Source organism: Hydra vulgaris, chromosome 09 (assembly GCF_038396675.1).
Source record: "Hydra vulgaris chromosome 09, alternate assembly HydraT2T_AEP".
Taxonomy (NCBI): Eukaryota; Metazoa; Cnidaria; class Hydrozoa; order Anthoathecata; family Hydridae; genus Hydra; species Hydra vulgaris.
Window position 1 is genome coordinate 13,864,408 of NC_088928.1, and position 27,135 is coordinate 13,891,542.

Consider the following 27,135-nt stretch of genomic DNA (forward strand, 5'->3'; position numbering starts at 1 on the left):
TGAAGTTTGGGGAACACATAAAACAGTTATGCAGTTAAGCTAATGGTAAATGTTTTTCTCTTTCACGCATAAGAATTATTTATCCCATGATAAATCTATTTTGCTTTTTAATGCTTTTATTATGTTTCACTTTTCTTATTGTCCTCTAATTTGGATGTTTTGTTCAAAAAAAGATGACAAACAGATAAATAGAATTCATAAAAAAGCTCTAAGTATTTTCTATAAAATATTTGATTTGCCCCTAGGTGAATTATTAAATTTTGATAATAGTCCAAAAAAATCCATTTAAAAAATTTGAGACTTCTTATGATTGAAACTTTTAAATCTATTAATCGCCTAAATATAATATTTATGAAAAACCTTTTTACTATAAAAATTATTACGTATAAACTCCGTTGTAGCAAAAAACTCATTCTACCTCCTAAAGGCTCCACATATAATGACTCATGATGTACATTATATAAAGCCACCTCGCTCTGGAATACTCTAAATAATAAGACCATATCCGCAAAAAGTGTTGAGGTGTTCAAAAAACATATCAAGAATTGGTATGGTAATAATTGCATTTGCAAAATTTGTTGTTTTAAAATTTTGCTTTTTTTTGTACTGACTTATATCTTTAGTTAAGATTGTATAACTATAAATATATATATATATATTTTTAAATTAAAACAGTTGTAAATATTCCTAGCATTTTTTTTTTTTTTAATGAAATAGTTGTAATTTTTTATGACATTTTTATGTGTGTTTGTACTGACTATAAAGTTAAATGCGTTGTTTTTAATTAGTTTTAGTGTTAACTAAAACTATCTTGTAAAAATCAACTGGAAATAAAGTTTTTAAACTAAATTATATTAAATAAAAAATGTTTAAAAGATGAAATTCGAAACCTACCAATAAAATTGAATTTTCCGGAAAATTTTGGGAAAGGTATTTTTGTTAGATTGTTGCCCTCTCATTTAGGGTATGTATAACTCAAACATTTTTTTTTGTATTTTAGTTTCAAGGATTAAATTTTTACAAGTTTTTCCAATATTCTAATTCGGCTAAATAATAAATAAATTCAATTTAAGGTTTTCGCAATTTTCATCTAAAACATATTGAAATTTTGTTAACCCTCATGAAACTTGCTATTTTGATAAATAATTTATTTATGTTATCATTATTTTATAGGAAATAAGTTTATCTAGTACTCACATTTATAATGAAACAAGATAATAATATTAAAATATATATAGGTTAAATAAATGATGCAAATAGTTTTCTACAGTTTTTTTTAATTCTGGCACACTGTGGTGAAGTAAAAGATTGTTAAACAACCAGCATTATTTATTTTTACAATTTGCTTTCGGGTTAGTGACATCTTGCATATGATGTAACTGACTTCGTGACATTTTGAATAGCATTGCCAGTTTCTTTTTAATGCATCTTTTTTATTTGATTTTGCCTGTAAACATATTTTTCTAACTATTACCATTTTTTAAAGATTTTTCTAAACTATTACCCAGTTAAATTCAATCAGCCGGCACATCTAGTTTCATTTTCGGCATTAAGACCTATATTGACACGTGTTTGTCACAACCCAAGCCTAAACTAAAAACACATTTATTTCACGGTCAGTTTTACTCGAATTTTACACGGTTTTTTTTAATACTATAGTCAAATTTAAATGCTGCGTTTATTACTATTAAAACATTCTTTACGCAAATTTAGAATAATGTTATGCAAATTTAGTATAATGTTATGCAAATTTAGTATAATGTTATGCAAATTTAGTATAATGTTTTGCTTGATTTTTGAAACTATGAAACCAGTAAAACTAATTATTATATGGAAACTATTTTCTTGACACGTGTGATTTTTAAGTTATGCCGGCTGAGCAATTTCCAAAAATAATTTTTCACACAGTAAAAAAACAAGTTTATTTTTGATTTATAAAAATGTTTTTACTAAAAGCAATTAATACCACTGATTATTGTGCTTTGAATCTTCATTTCTAAAGTTTTTTTATTCATTTGAGTAACTTAATCCGCAAAAAATTCTCATGAAATTCATACGTTTTTAGGTAAATTTACAGGTGTCTTGCAACTTACTTAGAAAGGGTTGCTTGTCACAAAATATATTTAGATGGTTGTCACAGTTGCCTCAACTCAGTCCGTTGCAAACTAAACTGCTAAAAAAAAAAAAATTTAATCATAATACCCGAGAGTTTTAGGCCTCTGCCTAAAGCTGGTCCTACCAACCCCGTGGGTGGGGTTGGTTGTCACACGGAAGTAGGAAATGCAAATTTTGACAAAAATAAAAAAATCGGAATTCGGAATAAGACAGAAACTTTTTCGAAATTCAGTCAAATTTCGGAACTATATTAAATTTTTCTATGTCTATAAAATAATAAAAATAACTTATTTGAGATAATTAATCCTAAATTATTGCATTAAAAATACTTTCTTTAAAAATAAAAATGGAGCATAAAATTATGCCAAATTCAATTAGTACAGAAACATTCTGATATAAGATGCCATTTTATAATAAAAAATATAAAATTATTGTTTTTTTTGCCTAAAATATGCCTTGAGGAAGCAGAGATCACAAAAAGCTGCGTCTCCGAGTCTCGTTCAAACTTTTGTACAAAAGTTACCAGCAATTGAGAAAGCTCGCTCAGACTTCATGCTCGATGGCAAAATCAAAATCGAATGTGAGTTGACGGATTTTAATATTTTGCCATGAAAGCTGTTCGTTTCAAAGAATTTCATTTTAGATTTAATTTTTGAAATTAAGCTCCTATTTATTATTTGTTGAATTGAGTTGAACGTTATGTTGAACGATAAATTCAATTCAATTTTGTTCTCCAACTTTTGCATTAATGTTTAGGGCTGAGTTTGTTCTTCCAACATCACTTCTATCACATTGTCAACTTTTGACTGCTCGCCTGAGGAACTTTCCATGTTAGTGTTAAATATCAATCTTAGTGCAAAGTTTTCAATAACATTGGTTATTGTTTTTTTCAATGATCTAGTGAAAGATGCGTGAATCTCACTTTTTCCACCATTGTGTAAATACTGAAGAATTCCAGAAACATTAGTTCGTCTTTGGCTTATTCGGTTTTCTAATTTCTTCTTTAATTTTAATGGAAGTTCATTAGATCTGAAAATCTTATGCATAAAAGAAAATGCTGCATCAGCAAAATGTAGATTAGCATCTTCTCGACAAAGGGGTTCCATGTTTTTAATCGACAAAATTTCAGCATCTAGAATAACGATATCCGATGCAATATCAACCTATGCTTTTCTTACACAACTTTTTAGCTTGTCAAATCTTTCACGCATTTCGACATAGCTATATCAACTAGTTCTAGTGTCCATAATAAGTTTCAACTGTTTTCCGTATACTTGTTTCACGTATACTTAAAGAATATCATTTGATGTTTTGGAAACACAAAATTTCGATAAACGAAGCAAAACCAGTCCAACTTTTTGCATCACAGCTGCTCCATTAGTTGTTACAGACGTAATATCTTTATTTAGATTGAACAAAACAACAATCTAAATATCTCTATATTTAGATTGTTGTCTTGCAATATGGTTTTAAGTGCCGTAATCCTTTTCTCTGCAGGAAAACGTTCAACATGTACTAAACCTAAATTTCAAAACTTTTTCTTGGTATGGACATTTACATTTAAATGACATCGGTTTCTTGAAGATGTTCATTCCTCTAGAGTTAAGCAAAATCTTGTTCCATCTTCTTTTAAACTTATAAAATCCTGCACCATTTTTGCCCGCATTTTTTGCGCGTATTCTAAAACCATTTTGCAAATCGAGTTAGATGATTTTGGTTATACATAATCTCGAGCGCCTTTAGCCAAAAATAAATTTCTCAAATCGATAGACGAACAGAAAACTTTGAATGGCATATTATCTAAGACAGACTTTCGTGATACGATTGCAGAAAGTGATTCATCTTTTTTGTTGAATAAATAGTCTGTAATCATCATATTTGATGCGCTGCTTTCTGGACCTTTAACTTGCACAACATTTCGTTTTAATACATTGATATTGTGTATTGTTCTTAAATCCGTGTGCTTCGTTGTTGTTGTTGAACGAGCGGCTTTTACTATTTTATAACATATTTTACATTTTGTTGTTAGTTTTTTTGATCCTCTTAAAAAATGAGTCCAAACAGAATTTTGATTTTTGCAATCCTTTGTGTATTCGGAATAACTCCCTTTTAAAGACACTTTGGGATGTACTGTTGATAATTTGGATGTACTGTTGATAATTATGATAATTATGGATGTGCTGTTGATAATTTGTCAACAACTTTGTCAATTAACTTGTCAAACAAAACAAAATTAAAATTAAATAGCTATCAAATAAAGTTGTTAAATTGAAACTGCTATTATTCCTGCTATTATTTGCTTAGCTGTTTAAAAAATATTGATCCAAATAATTCAATACACCCCCGCACTCCAATAAGCAAATCTCAACACTGTTGAAAATCTTAAAATATAGAAACACAAGGTTATACTAAAATATTAAAATTATTACATGTGCATATTAAATGAAAACATGAAACCTTTGACTGCAACAACGTAATAAAGCAATAACGCAATAAGTAAGTCTCAAGAATTTATTACACGTGGATATGGATTGAACACATGAAATTGTTAACTGCAATTTAGGAATGTTTTCTCTATTTCTACCTGTATTAAGCAGGATAACCGTAATTTACAATTGTTTTCTTAATTTCTTCTTATAGAATTAGAATGTAGAATATTTATATGTACAGAAACAAAAACACAATTTAAAAGCTGGAGAGAGCTTGAAAAAATAAATTTTAATTTCCGAATTCGCTGTAAAGTTTTTACAATTCGAAACTATATTATCAAAACGAATTCCATAATTCTCGAATTTTGAGATGCAATCCCAACACAAAAGAGGTCTTTGATAAATGATTTTAAAAAAATATTTCACTTAATGTCATAAAAATATTGTAATAATTTCCGTAAATAGTTAAATTACTTTCGTGTAAAAATATAAAATAAAATATAAAATAAAAGGTGAGTAGTCTAAAACGTGAAAAGTGTGACAACCAACTCCGCTTTCCCCTATTAGATGTAAATCAAGAGTTGATTTGATTTTTAGATATGTTTTGGATATCAGTTTTAATTTGGACTATATCAACTTAATTGAATCAGCATTTAATGCAACCTGGGAATACTTTATTCCTCCTTTTATAAATGTGAATTACGAAGATTTATCAGTTGATATTGTAAAAATTAACTCAAGAAAATATAAATATAAGGTACGTATCTTGATTCTGACGATTTTTTTAATTCGAATTATAATTTTGTTTTTAAAAGTTCACTTGTCTTTTGAATTTTAAAGTAAATGTTTTTTATTTACCATATTTTAGATATTCAATTTAAAACACAATGGAGTCAATCAAAGTATAATTGCTACACTCAATAATACTCGGTGTTTATTTGGCGGAACATACAAAGTTATTGTACCTATAAAAATATATTTTGAAAATACTATTGGAAATTCTTGGGAAACGTTCAAAACAGTATCAATAAATATACAAGAAAACTGTCCAAAAACAGACGATTCTAATCACGTCCTGCCAACCGATCCTAATCATGTACCCGGTAAGTTCAGTGGTTTTTTATTTAAATATTTAGTCAAAATATTGGTTTTCAAAATAATTTCTTTTTTGATAGATAAACACAAACGACCATTATTTAAAACAAAATTGTAAAAATGTTATACTGAGTTTCATAATCATTAGCAAAACAACAACTTTTTAAGAATGCCTAAACATCAAAAAATTTAAATTCAAGAAAAAATATTTCACAAAATATCTACAGTTGTAATATAATTAATTATAACAATTCCAAACTTCCTTGTAACTTTTTGATGTTTTGACATCTTCTTGATGAATCTACAGAAGGAGACACAGCTTATTGAAGAAAGAAGTAGTTAAGTGTTTTTACTAATATATATATATATATATATATATATATATATATATATATATATATATATATATATATATATATATATATATATATATATAATATATATATATATATATATATATATATATATATATATATATATATATATATATATATATATATATATATATATATATATATATATATATATATATACATATATATATATACATATATATATACATATAAATTATGTTAGTGTATTCTACAAACAGAGTGCTCAATGTTCTAAAAGAACAGAACAATAATAAATTAGTAAAAACACTTATCTCAATTTTGATTACTTCAACACTGTGTTTCACTATCAGTAGGTTCAACAGGAAAAATGTCTAAACTTAAAAAAATTTTCAAATTATAAAAAAATTATTTCACAGGAAGTTGGGAATTGTTATAATTAATTATGTAATAACTGAAGCATTTTGCAACCAGGAAGTTGCATCAACAACATTAGATAATTAAAAAATCATGAAAAGAATTCTTTAGAATTAATTTTAATTTATATTAATTATCTAATGTTTCTGGGATAAATTTGGACTGGTCATTTGTTTTTATAATTTTTTAAAAGGAACTTATTTTCATGTCTGCATTTACAAACTAATTCTGATTTTTTATCAGTAAATTTTCTTGATTTAAATGAGTAATAATTTCAAATTTTTCTTGTAAACATAGTATACATTTTTAGGAAATGTTGTTATAGGCAGGGGCAGATTTTAGAATAAACCAGTTTAATTTAAAATCAATTTTTTTTTCTATTAGTTGCCAAATATATTTAGACAGCATAGTCTCTTTTGAGTATTTTTTATGTTTAAAAGATTGTTTGTGATTGGCATAACGTTTTTTCCATTTGCCCTCGGTTAAGCCAATAAAATGTTTTTTAAGGTTGTTTTGAGAGGAAACAATGCATTTGTAAATAATATTTTTTGATAAGCATTTGCCTTTCATAGGGCAGTAAAGTTTTGCTTGCAGTTACAATTTTCAGTACTTTTTTCTTTGAGAAATTCATTTTTATTAATCAATGCAAAATTATGGCCTTTTTTATTCTTTCAATATTTTTTGCAATTCTTGCAAAATATTTCTGCCGCAATTCATTGAGGAGAAGCCACAAATAAAGTCAACTTTAAAAGGAAAGTGCCATTTATTTTCAGATTACATGATTTTATTTTGCAATAGGTATATTTGATACTAATTAAAAGTTATTTATTATCTGTTTACTGCCATCTGTTGTCAGTCATGGGGGTGATCATATATTGGATTAGAAAATTTGAAACAATAAAAGAAGCCATCCAAGATGTAAAAAATAACCATGCACTAGCCCTGGCAGCAACTAAAAAATATAATGTACCAAAAATTACTCTAAAATATAAATTAGAAAGCAAGTCACCCATTCAAATATGGGACCTCAAACAGTTCTACGCTATGAAGAGAAATTTTTGCGGCCGTGGCGCAGTGGTTAAAGCGCTTGTTTAATAAGCAGGAGATCCAGGTTCAAAACAACCTCTGGACTAATTTTCGCGTCACGGTAAGGAACGAGGCGTGGACATCTTGGGGCACCTAAAATAAAAAATTAAAAAAATTTTTTTATTGCTAACTAAGATCTACAAATGGCCAAAGCGGGATTTCCCGTAACTGTAAAACAACTTCAAGAGAGTGTACAACAGTTGATGACTGACCTTAGAAGAGACAATCCTTCTACTAGGTATTGTCTTGGGAGGACGTAGATCCACGAATTTTTAAGAACAAATGAAAGTATATCTAAACGTATAAACCAAAAAAAAGTTTCCCGTGCATCAATGGCACAGGACAATATTTTACGGTGGTTCGTGAAAATTAAGAAATGCAAAAAAAAAAAGACATTTTAAAAATCCTAATGAATCCCTCACGGTTTTTTAATTGCAATGAGATCGCTTTTTTCCTTACACGAAAGGAACTAAAGTCCATAGAAGAAAGGGAGACAAGACAATATATCAACAAGTTAATTCAGATGATAAAGAGTGTCTAACAGTACTGATTACTGGCTATGCCAACGGAAGTGTTGTAACATTATTAGTGATTTACAAATGTGAGCGGTTGCATATAGAAATAATGCTAAATTTTCCTTCCAGTTTGGCACTAGAAAAAAGTGTTTCCGGTTGTATGCTGTATGGATTCCGGTATGAATTCTGGACCAAATTTTTTTCACACTTTGCGTAAAGTAAATAACATAAACTTTTCCTGTTATTTTATTATTTTATGGACATTTTTCTTGTTTAAGTATGCAAACTCTTAAGTTCTGCAATCAAAATGGGACAATTAGGTGGCTTTATATCCTAATGCTAGGTACATTTTACAGTCTATGGATGTTGCGGTGTTTAGCACATTAAAAGAGAATTGGAAGCAACATGTTCCTGAGTGGCGCAGCAATCATTTATATGACCCCATATTGAAGAAAAAAGATTTTGCTAAATTGCTAAATAAAAATAGTGGATAAGCATGTTATTTACTATGTCTTGGCCAACGGTTTCCCCAAGTTATGACTCTGTCCCTGGGATCCAACCGTACCTAGGGTTCAAGGAAATAAAAATAACATAACTGTACACAATTCTTTGCCAAATGACAGTATAAACTCACGTTTCAAATATGTTAAGCAGGGATTGCAATTGTTAAATGAGAGTATAGTGAAAGAAAAATTGGAATTATTTGAGCAATCTACTATTAATTGGGAAAGAGATCCTACTGACTGATCGCTATTCTTTTTGTGGAAGAAAACTGAGTTAGAACTTAAAAGGCTTTCTTTCATAGTTCTTCTATGCAAGAAAATATAGGTCTTCTTTCATAGAAGGCAATGAAGATATTGCAATTGCAGGACCATTACATCTAGTGTCCCCCATACATTCAAGGCAATGAAGGTACCACAATCAAATTACCATCAAGTATATTATCTCCGTTTAAAAAATATAGATTCTGCCCACCAGTTGTTTGCAAGAAAAAGCCTTAGAAGAAAAATCCAAAAAAAAGAACACCCGCTATAGTGTCTGGGGAACTTGGAAAATAGAATTTAAAAAAAATATATCGAAAAAAAAAATAAAATAGGAAAGAAGAGGAGCTTTAAAATAGAAAAGCAACATGAAATAGAAAAGCAGCATGAAATAGAAAAGCAGCATGAAATAGAAAAGCAGCATGAAATACTGAAATAGAAAGAAAGAAGAGAAAATTCAAGAGAATGACAGAAAAAAAAAAAAAAAAGGTAATCAAAAATTAAAGAAAAAGAAACGGTATGAAGGTTTTTTTTATCAATTTCTATTCCTTAGCTAAGCGATTCTAAAGATTCTGAATGATGTAAATATTCTTCAGATAAAGATTTAATTACGCTAAAAACGGATGACTTTGTAATTGAGGAGTATCAAGGGAGTCATTTTACGGGAATAGTAGTGAAAGTAATGGCTAATGGCTTTGAGAAAGCCACAATGATTCAGAATGAAATTTCTTCTTAGCGTAGGCCAGATAAGATAGATAAACTTGTAAATTTAAGGGAGCAAGTACAAGGAAAATCTGATTTCAGAACTTGTGTTCTTAACGTGGATGATACCTTATGCCAGAATTGAACGTTTATTTGTCATTTCATATGTAATAAAATTTTGCATTTGTTAAAACAAAAAAGATTTAAAAATTAGAATGTTATCTTTCTTGTGTTCCGTCGTGGGTAGTACCTTATACCAGATATGAATGCTTACTCAATATTTTATTTTTAATAAAACGTTATATTTGTGTTGCATCGTTTATAAAGTATACAATATGTCTTTGCAATGTTATATTAACTAACTAAAGAAAAAGAATTATCACGGCTTTCATTTTTCTATTGTTTAACACATGGTCAATTACTGAAGCAAACCCAGCAAAAATTTGATCAAAAAAGACGTCCTTTAAACGTATAAAAAACGTGTTGAAAACGTTTTTTTAAGACAAAATGTTTGCAAAGAAGGTTTTACTGAGTTTTTTTTTTAGATGGTCCAAAAATATTAAATTAAATAATATATATATATATATATATATATATATATATATATATATATATATATATATATATATATATATATATATATATATATATATATATATATATGTATATATATATATATAGAACCCTTAGATGTTGTCTGAAACTTTTTTCCATATTTTGTTGACAAAAAGTAAAAATTAAAATGCAAGACCGGAATTTTTTTTTTTTATTAATGATAGACTGCCTGCCCCAACCAAACCCTCAGTCGATGTAGCAGCACTCCCTTGCGGGTCAGGCTATTTGTCAGTCGATGTAGCAGAACTCCCTTGCGAGTCAGGCTATTTGTCAATCGATGTAGCAGCACTTCCTTGCGAGTCAGGCTATTTGTCAGTCGATGTAGCAGCACTCCCTTGCGAGTCAGGCTATAAGATAGTCGATGTAGCAAAACTCCGCGCATGATTTACAGTAAAAATAAATAAAAATAAAGTCATTTTATTAAAAAAAAAAAAAATAAAAACATTTTATTAAAAAAAATAAAAATAAAAACATTGTTTATATTGTTAAAAACATTCAGAATGTTTTAAAAACATTCAGAATGTTTTTAAAAACATTCTGGTCAATTAAATTTGCGTTTTTGTGGTTTTTTTATATAACAATTAATTTGTAATTAAATTAATGGTTTTGACTATCGTCCAACACAAAAATGTTGGACGAAAGTCAAAAGTAATTTAAAGTGACGTATGTGTTGGCGTAAGAATCACTTTTTTCCTTCCGCTCTTCTCAAAGACAACAAACTATAGATCTATACATGTATATATATATATATATATATATATATATATATACATATATATAGAACCCTTAGATGTTGTCCGAAAGTTTTTTCGATATTTTGTTGACAAAAAGTATAAATTAAAATGCAAGACCGGAATTTATTTTTTTTAATAATGATAGACTGCCTGCACCAACCAAACCCTCAGTCGATGTAGTAGCACTCCCTTGCGGGTCAGGCTATTTGTCAGTCGATGTAGCAGCACTCCCTTGCGAGTCAGGCTATTTGTCAGTCGATGTAGCAGCACTCCCTTGCGAGTCAGGCTATTTGTCAGTCGATGTAGCAGCACTCCCTTGCGAGTCAGGCTATAAGATAGTCGATGTAGCAACACTCCGCGCATGATTTACAGTAAAAAAAATAAAAATAAAAACATTTTATTAAAAAAAATAAAAATAAAAACATTTTATTAAAAAAAATAAAAATAAAAACATTGTTTATATTGTTAAAAACATTCAAAATGTTATAAAAACATTCAGAATGTTTTTAAAAACATTCTGGTCAATTAAATTTGCGTTTTTGTGGTTTTTTTAAAAAACGATTAATTTGTAATTAAATTAATGGTTTTTACTTTCGTCCAACACGGAAATGTTGGACGAAAGTCAAAAGTAATTAAAAGTGACGTCTGTGTTGGCGTAAGAATCACTATTTTCCCGCCGCTCGTCCAAAAGCCAACAAACTATATATCTATATATATATATATATATATATATATATATACATGTATATATATACATATATATATATATATTATATATATATATATATATATATATATATATATATATATATATATATATATATATATATATATATATATATATATATATATATATATATATATATATATATATATATATGTATATATATATATATATATATGTATATATATATATATATATATGTATATATATATATATATATATATATATATATATATATATATATATATATATATATATATATATATATATATATATATATGTATATATATCATACGTTAGAGTACTATGCTCGAGGTATATATTGGAATGACGCAAATTTTCAATTATATCTATGTATGAACCAATATGTTACATCGTAAGTAAAAATTTTTATTATTTTTTCCTTACACACACACACACACACACACACACACACACACACACACACACACACACACACACACACACACACACACACACACACACACACACACACACATATATATATATGAAGAGTACACAGGAAAAAACGTCAATCACATGTAAAAAGTTTTGAGAAAATATATATTATTCATTTATAAAAGTTTTCATATAAAGCATAGAAGTAAATTAGAAAAAATTATATCATATCTTCAGCTACAATTCTTGAAAATACATGCCACAATAATATCTTCGTTAGACAAGACCGCACACAAGCGAGAACAAACATACTTTAACACTCTACTCAAAGAACAAAAAGCAGCAAACAATAAACTTGAAAAAATTGACAAACTTAAATCGCTCTTTCAATATGCTATCGGCGGTTAAAAGTTCCTCTACCTTGATGTCACCAAGACCTTTTTAATTAATAGCTATTAATAGTAAACGCCAATTTGCCGATAAAGAAGCAAATGAAACACTCAAAAATACATGAGGAAAAGCCTCAACTAACATTTAATTCTCTAAACAAACAGCAATTATAGTCTCAACTAAATAATACCAATTTGTTTTATTAGAAACTTAAATGCATGGATATCAACTCCACCTGCTTAAACATAGTCAAGTTTTCTGAACTACAACTACGCGTCAAAATTGAGAAGCCAAATATCGAATTTACAACTGAAACATGATTTCGTGATAATTCCATTTGCAATATCAACGGGTATCATCTTTATAATTCAAACAAAAATTCTCCGTATGTAGCAGGCGGAGGAGCAATCTTTGTCACTAAAAATCTTATTAATCTCAAATTAAAAGACTAATGTCTCCTAATATTAACTTAAAAATTATTGCTTCTGATTAAATCTGGAGCTCTGTTGACTCCAAAAATGAATCAATCATTCCTGGCCGCATCTACAGACCTCCAGATAACTACAACAACAATTCTGTTTATCAAAACTCTGCAATTAATAATAAAGTACAAAAATCAACTACGGCCACAAACAGTGCCGTTAAAAGTAAAAATTTCAAGGCCTTCTTATAGCTGGAGACTTCAATTTCCTTTATGTCGAATAGTTTAATTCAATTGTGTATGGATAAACGGTAGCAACACTAGTTCTGGTCAAAAGTTTCTTGATAAGCTTAATGATGAAGCGCTTATTTATATCAATCTATTTATATATATATATATATATATATATATATATATATATATATATATATATATATATATATACATATATTATATATCTATTATATATATTATATATCTATTATATATATTATATATCTATTATATATATTTATATCATATATTATTTATATCAAGCTATTATTTTTGTAACTTTTCTAAATGCAAATACTTCATTTAATAACACTTTAGATTATATAGTACCTTAACCTTCTGAGGGAATCAGCGATATAACTAACTCTGCTTCACTTGCCTCTACAAAACAAGGACACAGTTATTTCTTGAAACTATAACCTAGCAAATAATAGATTTCACAAAATATCCAGTCTTAAATACAACTATGATCGAGGTAAATATGCCTACATGTCTAAATCCATCCAAACTGATGATTGGAAAAATTCATTTTCCAATAAGTCTATCAATCAACCCTACTCAACAATCTTAGATTAATATGAAAACTTGTGATTTCCTTTTAAGTAAAAAAACCTATCAAATCAAGAAAGACCTCCGTGGATGAACAATAACCTCCTTTGCCAAATTAAATGTAAAAACAAACTCTGGCACCGTTATACATCATCACGTGAAAAATGCTAATTGCTTTAAGGAGATAATATCACTAAAAAGGGAACCCGTGAAATACAAACAAAGATATTTATTCAAGCAATTTAACATTCGCTTGCTACAAAGAATGAGAATCCAAAGCGCCTTTATGCATGTTTCAACAAAAAAAAAACTGTTAAAAATGACATCTCAGCGATATTAAAAAATGCTACAAAACAAAGTTTTACTACTAAAACCTAAGATGAGAACACTCTTAACAAGCAATTTAGTTCAGTATTTGTACAAGAAAAAAAATAATTCACTTCCATGTTTTAACTTTTACACCAATGCAGTTGTCTCAGATCTAATAATTACACCAGCTACTGTCAAAAATATTTTACTTTATTTAGCAAATAGATTGGAAATAAATTGGATTAGATGTAGTTCACTAAAGTGTATTAAAAGAGCGTGATTTGTCTCAGTCCTTTCCACTTACACTTCTGTTTCAACTATTACTTGGTTCTGGAAATATTCTCAATGAATGGTTTTGTGCCAATATTACACCATTCTTTAAAAAAGGAAATAAAACAAATCCACCCAATCAGTTCAGACCAATCTCATCAGTAACATGTAAAATAATAAAACGTATTATAAAAAGTTAAAATTTATTAACAAAAAAGCTTGTGCGAAAAACCTCCTAGAAACACTTAATTTTTTAACTGAATCAGTTGCAAACCAATACCTGTCAAATAAATCTTCATTGACTTTGAAAAAGTTTTTGAAAAAATCCATTACAAAAGAGTTTTAGGTAAAGTATTTAAAAATGGAATTCAAGGTGAAATAAACACGTGGTAAACGATTACCACGTGTTGTTTTTGGGGAATTGATTCTGGAATGGCTGATGTTTGAGGTGAAGCTCCACATAGCTCAGTTTTCGGTCCAGTATTATTCGTTGTTTATATCAATGTCCTTCCAAACAATCTCTCCGTTCTACCTATATTGTATGCTAATAACACTAAGCTACTTGCAAAAATAAATTTAAAAGATATCAAATTTATAAGTATACTCTATACTGACTAAAACAATGCTATTCACTAGACTAATACATTGCTAATGCACCTAAATATAAATAAATGTAAAGTTTTGTATTTTTGTAAAAGTAATTCTATGTCTAACTACATTTTACCGATTACAATACAAAAGAGAAATTTATTCTTGCAAAAACTACCTGCGAACAAGAGCTTGGTGTTTTAATATCATACGATCTTAAATCTTCAGCACAAGCATGAAAAGCTGCCTCATCACCTTCTAAAATAATTGGTCAACTAAAATGTGTTTTTGTAAGTCGTGATGTTAGTCTCTGAAAGAAGTTATATACTTTTTACGTAAGTCCACACCTTAAATTTACAGTGCAAGCCTGGAATCCTTGCCTGCAAAACTAAATTTAAAAATTAAACTAAGTTGCAAAAAATTTAACATCACCTCATTAGATCGTAGAAGTGAGCGAGGCGATATGATTCAGCAATATAAAGTATACAAAATGCTAATAATATACAATTAATTAAACCACAAATAACAATTCGTGCTAATCAAACTGGGTCCCAACTAAGACGGGAAGAATAAGAAATTATAAGCAAAGACATCAGTTCTTTACTGATTTTTCTGCACTGTTTAATCCTTGTTTAATTGAGCTACATATTTTCATACTACTACTACTACTACTACTACTACTACTACTACTACTACTACTACTACTACTACTAATACTACTACTACTACTACTACTACTACTACTACTACTACTACTACTACTACTACTACTACTACTACTACTACTACTACTACTACTACTACTACTACTACTACTACTACTACTACTACTACTACTACTAATACTACTACTACTACTACTACTACTACTACTACTACTACTACTACTACTACTACTACTACTACTACTACTATTACTACTAATATATAAAAGGCAAAGTATTCCAATGCTAGCACCAATGATTTTAAAGAATTTGTGCCTGTGACAATTTCTTGTAACTTATTGTTTAATTTTGTGTTTTCCACAACAAAGACAACCTGCTAAACTATAACATTTGAAAGAACTTGCTTGACTAGTTTCCTGACGCCAATTGATTTTTTAAAAATCTTTTGAAAAAATTCTATCAACTTGAATCTTCGCACCTCTTGATCTTCGCTCAGCTAATGAGCTGAGACAAAGTTTTGATATACGTGATTTGTATTACGCAATTGTTTGGTGGGTCTACGTTGAACTGATTTTAAATTCTTTGTAGGAAACGACTCGAAACTCATGTACAGTACTCCCATATTGATCGAACATACGTTGTACAAATCTCCACCAACATGTATGGGTTCCATTTTTTTAAATGCTCTTTTGAGTATCCCGATTATACAGTTTATTTTATAAATCGCTTGACTAATCTGTTCTGAACATTTAAGTTCATTGAGGTTTATTAAGTTTATTTAAGTTTACTTAGTTTATTAAGTATCATTAGGATACTATTGACAAATACAATTTCAAGAGGAATGTGACTATCATTGGTGTCTAAAATTGTCAAGGGGATGTCAAATTCTGAGGAACCAATGTGAAATGTTAATAGTTTGCATTTATTTATACTGAATATTATTCACCAAAGTCTTGCCAATCACATAAATTATCAATGTCTTAATGAAAATATGCAAAAGAAAGTCAATAACTGGCTTTATTTTAGCAACCAACTGGCTATTTAAAACATTGGCAAGTTTACAAGTATTTTTTAACTAATTCTGGCATGTCATTAATGAAAAACAACACTAGTAGAGGTCCTATAACCAATCCTTGAGGAACATTACTTAAGACAAGCATCCATATTGATAAAAATTTGCCTAAAACAATGTGCTGTTTTCTGCAGTCAAGAAAAATCTCCAGTCAATTGAAAAACTTTTTGCAAAAAAATGCCAACTTAGATAAAGCAAAATATGAGACACTTGATCAAAAGCTTTTACAAAGCCAAGCAAGATAAGCAATGCAAAACAGTCATTGCTTTAAGCTTCAATAACTCAAAAACTAGTGAAAAACACTTATCTAACTTTTTTCTTCTACTTGAAGTCACCATTGCTGGATCTTCAGTAAGAGTTACTAAATCAAAAAAATTCAATTTATAGAAAAAAATATTTTACAGGAAGCTATAAATTATTATAAAAAATTTTAATTACTATATTTTTTTGGTTGCAGAAAGTAATTGTTAAATAAATTTCTTTGAAATGGGGACAGTTTAATTTGGTCATTTGTTTTTATGATTTTTTAAGAGGTATTTATTTTCGTGCCTACATTTAGAAATTAATTCAGACTTTTTATTTAATAAATTTTTCTGATTGAAATGAGTAACTATTTCAAATTTTTCTTGCAAACATAGCAAACATTTTATGGAAATGTTATACAGGCAGGGGCAGATTTTAGATTAAACCATTGTAAATTAAAATTTTTATTTTTTTCTTTTAAATCCCAAATATATTTTGACAGCATAGTCTCATTTGAATATATCTTGTGTTTAAACGATTGTTTGTGGTTGGCATAACGTTTTTTCCATTCCCCTCGGTTAAGCCAATATATTGTCTATCATGGTTATTTTGTGAGGAAACAATGCACTTGTAAACTACATTTTTCGAAAGGCATTTTCCATTTAGAGGGCATTAGTAATTTCTAAATAGAATTTTCCAAATTCTGTTGTTTTATTTAAAACTTCTGTTGAAATTGAGGAGTAAAAATCTATAATATCAAATTGTATAAATGTGCATTCAATTTTATTGTTAATTTTAGAAAACCAATCAATCTAATTTTTCCGAATTCAAGCCATCCCCCTTAAATTCTCAAACAAATTCCAATTTCAATAAACAATAGGCTAAACCAAAACTCTTCTAATAAAAAATTTATTATTGCTCTGTTCTTTAAGAACATTGAGCACACTATTTGTAAAATACAGCAGAATAATTTACATACATACATACATACGTATATATATATATATATATATATATATATATATATATATATATATATATATATATATATATATATATATATATATATATATATATATATATATATATATATATATATATACATACATATTTATATGTGATATCTATATCTTCAATAATAATATCCATTACCTCAAGAAGAGTTGCAAAGCTCAATCTTAATCTGAAAAAAATGTTGTTGCGAATATAAAAATTTACAGTTACAGGTAGTGGAAAAGATTTACTTGATGTTCAGCCATAACGTTCCGCATTATTCTTTTCATTATATTTTAAGCTGCGGAGATAATGGAAATAGGCCTGTAATTTTCAGGAGCATTGCGATTTTTTTTTTGAATATAGGCGTTATTTCAGCGAGTCTTCACCCTGTGGCACATACTTAAAATTAATGACTTGATAAATAATAAAAAAACTTTTAAATAATAAAACTTAAATAAATAACTAAATTTAATGAATAACTTTTAAATTAAATTTTTTAAAACTTCTAAAATATAAAATATTTGATAACTTGATAAATGATAGAAAAGCACACTGAAATTTTTAGTACAGGTTTTGAGCACTAAGAGATAAATTTCATTAACAACAGCAGCATTTGAATTGTCATTCGTGGATAAATGTTTTTTCAATATTATGACAGTTAAACAAAGAGCTTGAAACTGGTGAACAAACAACTTTAGTTCTTCTAGAAAAGTTAGACATTTGAGAATGAGTTACAGGTAATGAAAAAACCTTATTAAACTGATTATTTAGACAGTCTGCAATATACTTCTTATTAAATAATTGTGACCAAAATAAGATCAAATATCACTCTTACACAATTTTTGACTGTTTTAATAAGAGGAGAGATTTTTTGGATAAAACCTGTAAGTATAGATGACATTACTCTCAAACATTAGTACGGCGTCAGCAACAAGGTTTTTTACCAAACAATTTTGCTTGTTGTGTAAGACTTGAATAATTTCTCTAAGTTTACTAGAGGCAAAAAAAAATTTCATAAACCGTCTAAATTTCTCTTTAGTTGCTGCTTTATTAAAAGAATTAAATTATTTTGATTTTCACTTATTCAAACTGAGAAACACATTGAAATTTAGGAATGTGCTGTTTAGGTAAAGAAATGTATGCGTCTTCGAGTAAATCCAAGCTGTTGTGTGCTGATATATTTGAAAATAACTAGGTCAGTTGATTACTTTTAGGCTCTAATAAGTTGCAGTATAAACACCTTTGTCATAAACATAACTTACTTTGTGTAGTCTGAAGTATTGGTTTATAATTTATATTTGAAATCCCTGAGAGCAAACCGTTTCTTTGGAATACATTAAACCGGAAAAACAATTGTAACATTATAAGAACAATAAGGGTCATGTAACAGCATTTGGTCTAGAGTAATAAAAAAATAGCTTGGTGACAAATTGTGATAGGAAACAATTATTGATTGTACCTAAAACAAGTTTACTAGACTGTTTACCACTTTTACATTGGCTTACCACACCACTTCAACTGATGACACTATAATTAAAACCACTAACATTTGAAACAATTACCATAAAGAAGAGCTGAAGCACATTTTATTAACTTATTGATTAATAAAATATTGACGGAAAAGATGGCGAAAAATATAAACAAATAACAAAATATCATTTCAAATTAAATTTTTACACCGTATTTGTTACCCATTTGCTCATCACTAAACTCGCATTTAAATAAAAGTATATCTTTTCTAACATAGATCACCACGCCACCTTCACTATTTATCCAATTTGAAAGAAAGGCACTATAGTTTTCTAGATTTCTTAAGGATGTAGTAGTACATCACAATTCTGTAATTAAGGATGTAGTAGTGCATCACAATTCTGTAATTGCAATGATGTGTGGGTAATCCAATAATGCAATTTCAGCTTGAAATTCATCCCATTTATTTTCTGAAGTCGTTGGATTAAAATAATGACACTTCAGTTCAAATAAACAATACGTAGATGATAGGATAGCAGGACTGTAATTATTTGGGTTTGGGTTTTATTCTATTCGTTTAATTCATCAGGATGAACCAGGTCGCGCAGACCAGAATATTTTTTTGCCACATTTAATTCTCTAATTGATTTTCTTCCTCTTCAGGTCTTCAACTGAGCTTGAAATAGAATCATTTGTTATCCAAAGCTATATGACGTTTTCCGTTTTCCTTAACTTCAATTAACGCCAACAGTGGACGCAAAGACGCAGCATTAAGTTGATTGGTGATGCTATTAAACAAATTAGAAAATATATATATATATATTTTCTAATTTGTTTATATATATATATATATATATATATATATATATAGATATATATATATATAGATATATATATATATAGATATATATATATATATATATATATATATATATATATATATATATATATATATATATATATATATATATATATGTATATATATATATATATATATATATATATATATATATATATATATATGTATATATATATATATATATATATATATATACATATATATATATATATATATATATATATATATATATATATATATATATAGTATATATATATATATATATATATATATATATATATATATATATATATATATATATATATATATATATATATATATTTATATATTAGGGTGATCCAAAAAAAAAAAAGTTCTCAGCTGATTTCCATTCTATGTGACCTAAATAAATCCTAAAAAAATGTGACGGTTTTATTTTGACAGAAAGTACTAGATGTAAAATCTGAGTTTTACGGTTTTAATGTTAAGCTAGCTTAACATTAATAGAAAACACAATTTTTTTACATTTTAGAAAACTAAAACAAAATAATTAGATGCGTATAAATCATTTGCAATTATTGTCGCCCTTATTTAACTTGATAGTTTATATTTATAAATATGAAAATTCAAAAAAAATACATAAAAACTAATATCTATTAGCAAATTTAAGATTTTATTGGGGTGAAACATTGCTCAAAAATACAACTGTTTGAACGGTTTCCAAGCTCCTTTTTAATCATACTCTTAGTTAAGTTTTTTCTAGAGTTTGTAACTACAAAAGTACATTTTGGAGGTGATCTTTATCTCTAGTAGCTGAAATAAAATCTTTAATGAGCCTAATGTTTCTTTCTGCACCATCATTCACAGCAGATATGTTTTTGATCCATACAATAAAATCTCTCAACTGCAGATGGTTAAAAAAATCTATAGTACAAACTACCTTCTCTTCAAGCATCTAAATTTTTGAAGAGAAAGTAGCTTTGCTCGGAAATCAGCTCAGGGAGCTCTGTAGTTTCTCTAATTTGTACATTTGATGGTTTACAACGCTGAAATTCATTTGGCTACTCAAACTCAATCAGGGCTAACAGCATTTTTAACCATGTTTCAGGAGGAACTTTCTTATCTCCAAAAAACAAAACACATAGTTGCAAATAACCACGTATGGCGTCCCATGCTAAGAAGCAAAGCATTTCCAATATTCTTACTAACTTTTTTCAATGCAAAGGGTGTCTGGATTGCTTTCAAATCATTGTAGGAGCCAGAAATCCTAAAAAACGTTTCAAAAACCACGGAGCGTAGCAAATTGCAATGAACAAACTTCCATCTTTCAATTGCAGCACTTCTTTTTCTGTCAAGATATTACTAATATCTTTGGTAGAATAAAGAGTTAGGATGTAGATCGCATATGCTAAAAACCTTGTCTCAAGGCAGGCACCATGTTTATGGAACTTAAAACCTTGCACTTCCGCTTCAAGGAAGAAGGAGGCAAGCTTATAAAATATACCATAATCATTCCCTGAAAACACCATATTTGTAGCTGCATTAGTCATAAATGTCTTAGCTTCCTCTGCAACAGTGCGAAAAACAGAGCCAATCTTCAGATCATCTTTTTGCGAGTCCAATTTACATAAATTTTTCACTTTATTAACCTCCTCGCATATATTAGGCCACTTGTTCTTTAGCTTAAATTAAAAATCTTTTCTTGCACGTTTAACTTTCTCACCAGTCAGAGCAGCATAGTGAGATAAATGCACTTCATATATGTGTCTCCTACACATTATTAACAACATTGATAATTTCAAAATATCTGTAAGAATTTTGAATGCTCCATTGATTCCGCCTGTATCCTTGCAGTTGTATATCAGTATATACCAATGATCTGCTCTTTACATCCATATTATTCTAAAAGACTTCTTCTGCTTGGTCAACTCCCTTTAAAGTGGGACATTGAACAACACCCAAAAGATGGCCTTCCATGGCATCTTTATCCGGGAAGCTCACTGAGGCTGCAAGTTGCTAAATGTTTTGAATAATGTTAAGCCCAGTGGTAATTTGTTCCAACACTTTAGTATCAAAATGAAGAATAAGCCGTTGGCCTTTAAACTGATTTGTTATTGAAATCCACTCCAAGTCTCCTTCAAGTTTTACATATTTGATTTTTCTCCTATGAAGTGTGCTTCGTGAAAGCGGTATATCATTTATTTCTATACCTACAGATTTAAATACGACACTTAAAATTGCCAGATTAGATTGTCCACCAACATTAAACCCTGCTGCTGGAATAGCAGTACATTCAGTGAGCTTTTCAATATTTACTGCTAGATTTATCTCCAGAATTGTACATAGGTATCATTTGATTAAATTTTTCTACTTATTCATAATTACACACTTCTTAATAAAACATTTTTAGCTTGTGAAAATTACAACTATGTTATTAAAATAATACTATAGCTGTGTTTCCGACAGTTTCCCAGGAAATCTTCTTAATCGCTAATTTCAGAGTCCTCGTTTAACTTTTCTTTCTTATTGTTGAATTGAATCTCTTCTGTCTTGGAATCATGTGACAATAAAAGATCATTGATATCTTTTTAGTTTTTCTGTCTCTCTAGTTCTTTATCTCTCAACTTATCTAGCTTGTTCTTTCTTCTATTTGCATCCAGTACTCTCCTACTGTAGTCTCCATCAACTTTTGTTTTCTTCTATTTGCATCCAGTACTCTCCTACTGTAGTCTCCATCGACTTTTGTTCCCATACATCCTTTCCTATCCAAATTCTAGTCTTTATAAAAACTTAAAAACATTTAAATCTGTTAAGATATTTATAAATGAATTAATAATTGTTCTAGTTTTTTTTAGCAGACGACCAAACCATGGAAAGAGTTAGACGTTAATATTTGAAAGGAAATAGTACGCTATTACTTAAGTTACATTAAATCGGAAAGAGAATCTCGCTACTCAAAAAAGTGTTATTTAATAATCTTACTTTACATCTTCCAACTTGGCATCATCTGTTCTTAATCTGTCAGCGAGAATATATTTTTCAAAACTCTTAGTTGATATGTCAAAAAGTTGATAGGGTACTGTGAGAAAATCTTTCTCTAACTTTGATTGCTCATCAAGACTGCTTTCCCAGATTAGAGAAGGAAATTTAATCAGTTTCTTGTATTTTAAACTAAGTTTAAAGATTCTGGTTTTTATATTGAACCTAGAAACCACAAATTACTTGCCAAACCCAGCACTATCCCAAATTTTTTTCATCCTAGTTACCAAGCAAGAATTATCAGGATCTGTACAAACATTATTTTCACAAACAAGATCCTTGGATTTCGATTTCAATTTGCAACCAACATTAGTAAAAGTAGGTTTGTATTTAACCTATGACTCGCGAATGATAAACTGACAGTATCTTAGAATACCACCATTAGCTAGAAGCTGTCTCTGAATTAAATCCCTTGATGGGTGCTTGAATAGGTAAATATACCTCAACCTTTCTGTACTTTTCCGTTTTTTTTAATTCTGTCCCATTATCATTATTATTATAGAATATTTTACACTTGCATCAAAAATCTATGAAGCCGTTATTCCCTCTTGTGTCATATTTTATCTAAGTTTACCGTTACGGCTTTTATAACCGTTTACACAAAAATTCTTTTGCACACAAATTAGAATTCCTTTGTGAACAAATAAGTTCATTTAGAAATTTTTTGCTAATATTGTCTAGTGGAAATTGTATCAATTGCTAACAATATTATAATAATATTAATATATATATATATATATATATATATATATATATATATATATATATATATATATATATATATATATATATGTATATATATAATTGATTTTTTGACGAGATTAAATAAAAATAACTACATGATTTTTACTACTAAAAGTTTCATGCGTTTAGCAATCATCAGGTAAAAAATACATGATTGCTAAACGCATGAAACTTTTAGTAGTAAAAATCATGTAGTTTTTTTTATTTAATCTCGTCAAAAAATCAATTATATAGCTCTGATATCATTCATCGAGCACTCGTTTATACTGTATATATATATATATATATATATATATATATATATATATATATATATATATATATATATATATATATATATATATATATATATAAATATACAGTAACAAAGTAAGGACAAATACGACATAATCTAGCATTTTTTACATTTAAGAGGTTCTAACGAAAGAGATTTTAAGAGATGTATGTTTTCTTTTCTAAATTATTGAACACTACATACAGAATGAACACATATGTAAAATAAACATTGTTTTATTAATATTTCGTATGGTATCCACGAGCTTTAATCACACACCTCATACGGCTTGGCATTGAGGCAAAAAGACCATCAATTGTTGTCTGTGGGATATTGTTCCACGAGCCTTGTAACAATACCCACAGGTCATCCAAATTGAATGGTTTCTTTCCCTCAATGCTTTTAGACATGACACTCCATAACTTCTCGATGGGGTTCATGTCTGGACTCTGAGCAGGCCAGTCGAGCACGTCCACTCTATTTTGACGAAGGAAATTGGTTACCTTCTTTGCTTTATGACATGGCGCATTGTCATGCTGGAAGATAAACCAATTTCCTTGTCCAAACAGAGGATCAGCAGATGGTAGCATTGAGTCCTGAAGCACCCCAATGTATTGGCCTTGGTTCATGGACCCAATGCACCGATACAACTGCCCTACCCCGTGTGCAGACATGCACCCCCAAATCATAACACTACCACCGCCATGCTTCACAGTTGGTGCAATGCTGTCTTTTTTAAACTTTTCACCAACTCTTCTTCTAACAATCAGTCTCTTTGCCCCACAGAATAGTTGAAACAAACTTTCATCGGAAAAAATAACGTTTTTCCAGTCCTCGACAGTCCAGTCTTTGTGCTCCCTGGCAAAGACCAACCGTCGCCGGACATTGGCGGCAGAGAGCAAAGATTTCTTTGCTGCCACACACCCTCCTAATCCGGCTTTTTGTATTTTCTTCCGCTCAGTTCTGGAGGCCAAATTAACTCCATGTTCCTCCGACAGTCTCCGGCTTAGTTTTGAAGCAGTCAGGCGACGATCCTGAAGTGACATGCGGACCAGCACTCAATCGGTATGAGCCGTCGTCTTTTTTGGCCTTCCGGAACGTGCCTTGTCTGCTGTAGAACCTAAATTCTGATATTTCTTAACAATTTTCTTGATGCCGCTTGCAGTAGAACCAAGAATTGTTGCAATTTTACTATAACTTTCACCATTTTCTGCCATGAAAACAGCACGGAGGCGCTCTTCCTGGGACAAGCGCCGATATTTTACCATTTTTTCTACAACAAAAAATACTGATATTAGATCATTAAGTTAAACTAAAACAGACAAAATATTATTAATACTGATAATGAAGCTGTCAAAATGGAAGCAGATGCTAATAAAACACAAAAAAATTGGCTAGAGTAAAAAAACCTGGTGGAGAATACCTTAAAACTCAATAGTTACCCTTGACTGCTGGTTTTCAGTAACCATATCGGGCTTTAGATGACCTTAAATGACCTTAAATAGTATATACTGACTCAATATGTGGATCGTAATACAATGAACACATATTTTCTACCAATTAATAATGATGACATTAATGTCACGATGAAGGCACATCACTTACCTCTACTGTCTTGTGTCCTATGCTTAAAATATGATAAACAACTTTCCAATGTGTTATATTAATTTATCTAAAAAAACATGTGCTTGTTGCTATGGTATACAGGAAGTGCAAAGATTTTGACGTGTCAACACAACAGAGATCTATAAATGTAGCTATGACGCTTTCATCTGGTAATTATTTGGACAAAAGTTGCAGTGATTTAATTTCTGCTGTATTTGTCCTTACTTTGTGCCGCCACTGTATATATATATATATATATATATATATATATATATATATATATATATATATATATATATATATATATATATGTATTTAAGATTTGCCTACGTAAAGTTTTTTGTTTTACTTGAACATTTTTATTATGTTGTTGTTATTATTGTTGCTGTTGTTGTTGTTGCTGTTGCTATTATTTTATAATTTTAGAATGCAAAAACCAGCATGCTTTAGTTCTGAAAGTAATGGTGTATTCTGGAAAGGTTAGTAAAGTTATTGGGTGCTAAACAAAACTTTATTTTAATTATTTCTTGTGTGTACAAAAAAATTATCTTAAAATGTAAGGAACCTAAAAGTATTCAAATTTTCAAATAAAAATGGAAAATCCTCAAAAAATTGTCCAAAACAAATTAAAGACACAATCTTTTCGGAAGACATAAGATATTATATTATGTTGACTCGAGCGAATCTTTGTTTTATAAATGTTATAAGTTTTTTTTTTTATATAAAATGTTCGTTAAGATATTTTGAATTTTTTTTTGTTTTAGGTATGCACTTTTAAATTTTTTTCAAAACAAAAAACCTTATAAACTTGTAACTAAATCAGCTAGTTGATATTATGAATGTTACAGCTCACTAAATTGAAGTATTATTTCAATTCAGCTTAATATATTGAATAATTGTATTAATTCAGATATTCATTAATTATAAAGTCACTCAAGTTAAATATTGTTTACTATATGTTTTATTACATTATTTAAAAAAACGTATGTGCTTGTGCATATGAATCTCAAAAAAAGTTTGAGCAAACTACTTAACATATCATTTTTGTTGTTAGATGTGTTTAGTCGCTTTTCAGGATTTAGTTCTAAATATGATACCTGACCCTTTTGAAACACGTAAATAAAAAAATCAAGTTGATGAGGAGGAATTTCTAAACACTCTACATGAACAAAAAATAAGATACAAAAAAAAAAGCAGGTTAGTTTAATAATAAAATGTAGTATAAAGTAATTGATTTTTAAACAAAAAAATATCTGAAGAAACTAATACTGTCTATCTTATAATTACAGGGTGTTATATAAGTTGTGTGCGTATATTTACTTTAAAATTGCTTACAATTATTATAATATATTTGTTTCAAAACCTATACATGTTCAAAGTTTAATTATTAACTTAGATTACTGTTATTGCAGAGAAAGCTATTTAAAAAATCACTGTGAAAGATACAAAGGACATGAAATTGAAA

At 28.6% G+C, this 27,135-nt stretch overlaps 1 protein-coding gene across 1 annotated transcript in view; it reads left to right on the forward strand.

The window, feature by feature from the left end:
* LOC124811205 (uncharacterized) overlaps window positions 1-27,135 on the forward strand; it is a 138,761-nt gene that overhangs the window by 103,332 nt on the left and 8,294 nt on the right. The window contains exons 6-9 of the mRNA XM_065806390.1: window positions 5,142-5,301; window positions 5,413-5,647; window positions 11,826-11,901; window positions 26,097-26,149. Of these exons, the coding sequence (XP_065662462.1) occupies window positions 5,142-5,301; window positions 5,413-5,647; window positions 11,826-11,901; window positions 26,097-26,149 (524 nt within the window). The remainder of the gene's footprint in view (window positions 1-5,141; window positions 5,302-5,412; window positions 5,648-11,825; window positions 11,902-26,096; window positions 26,150-27,135) is intronic.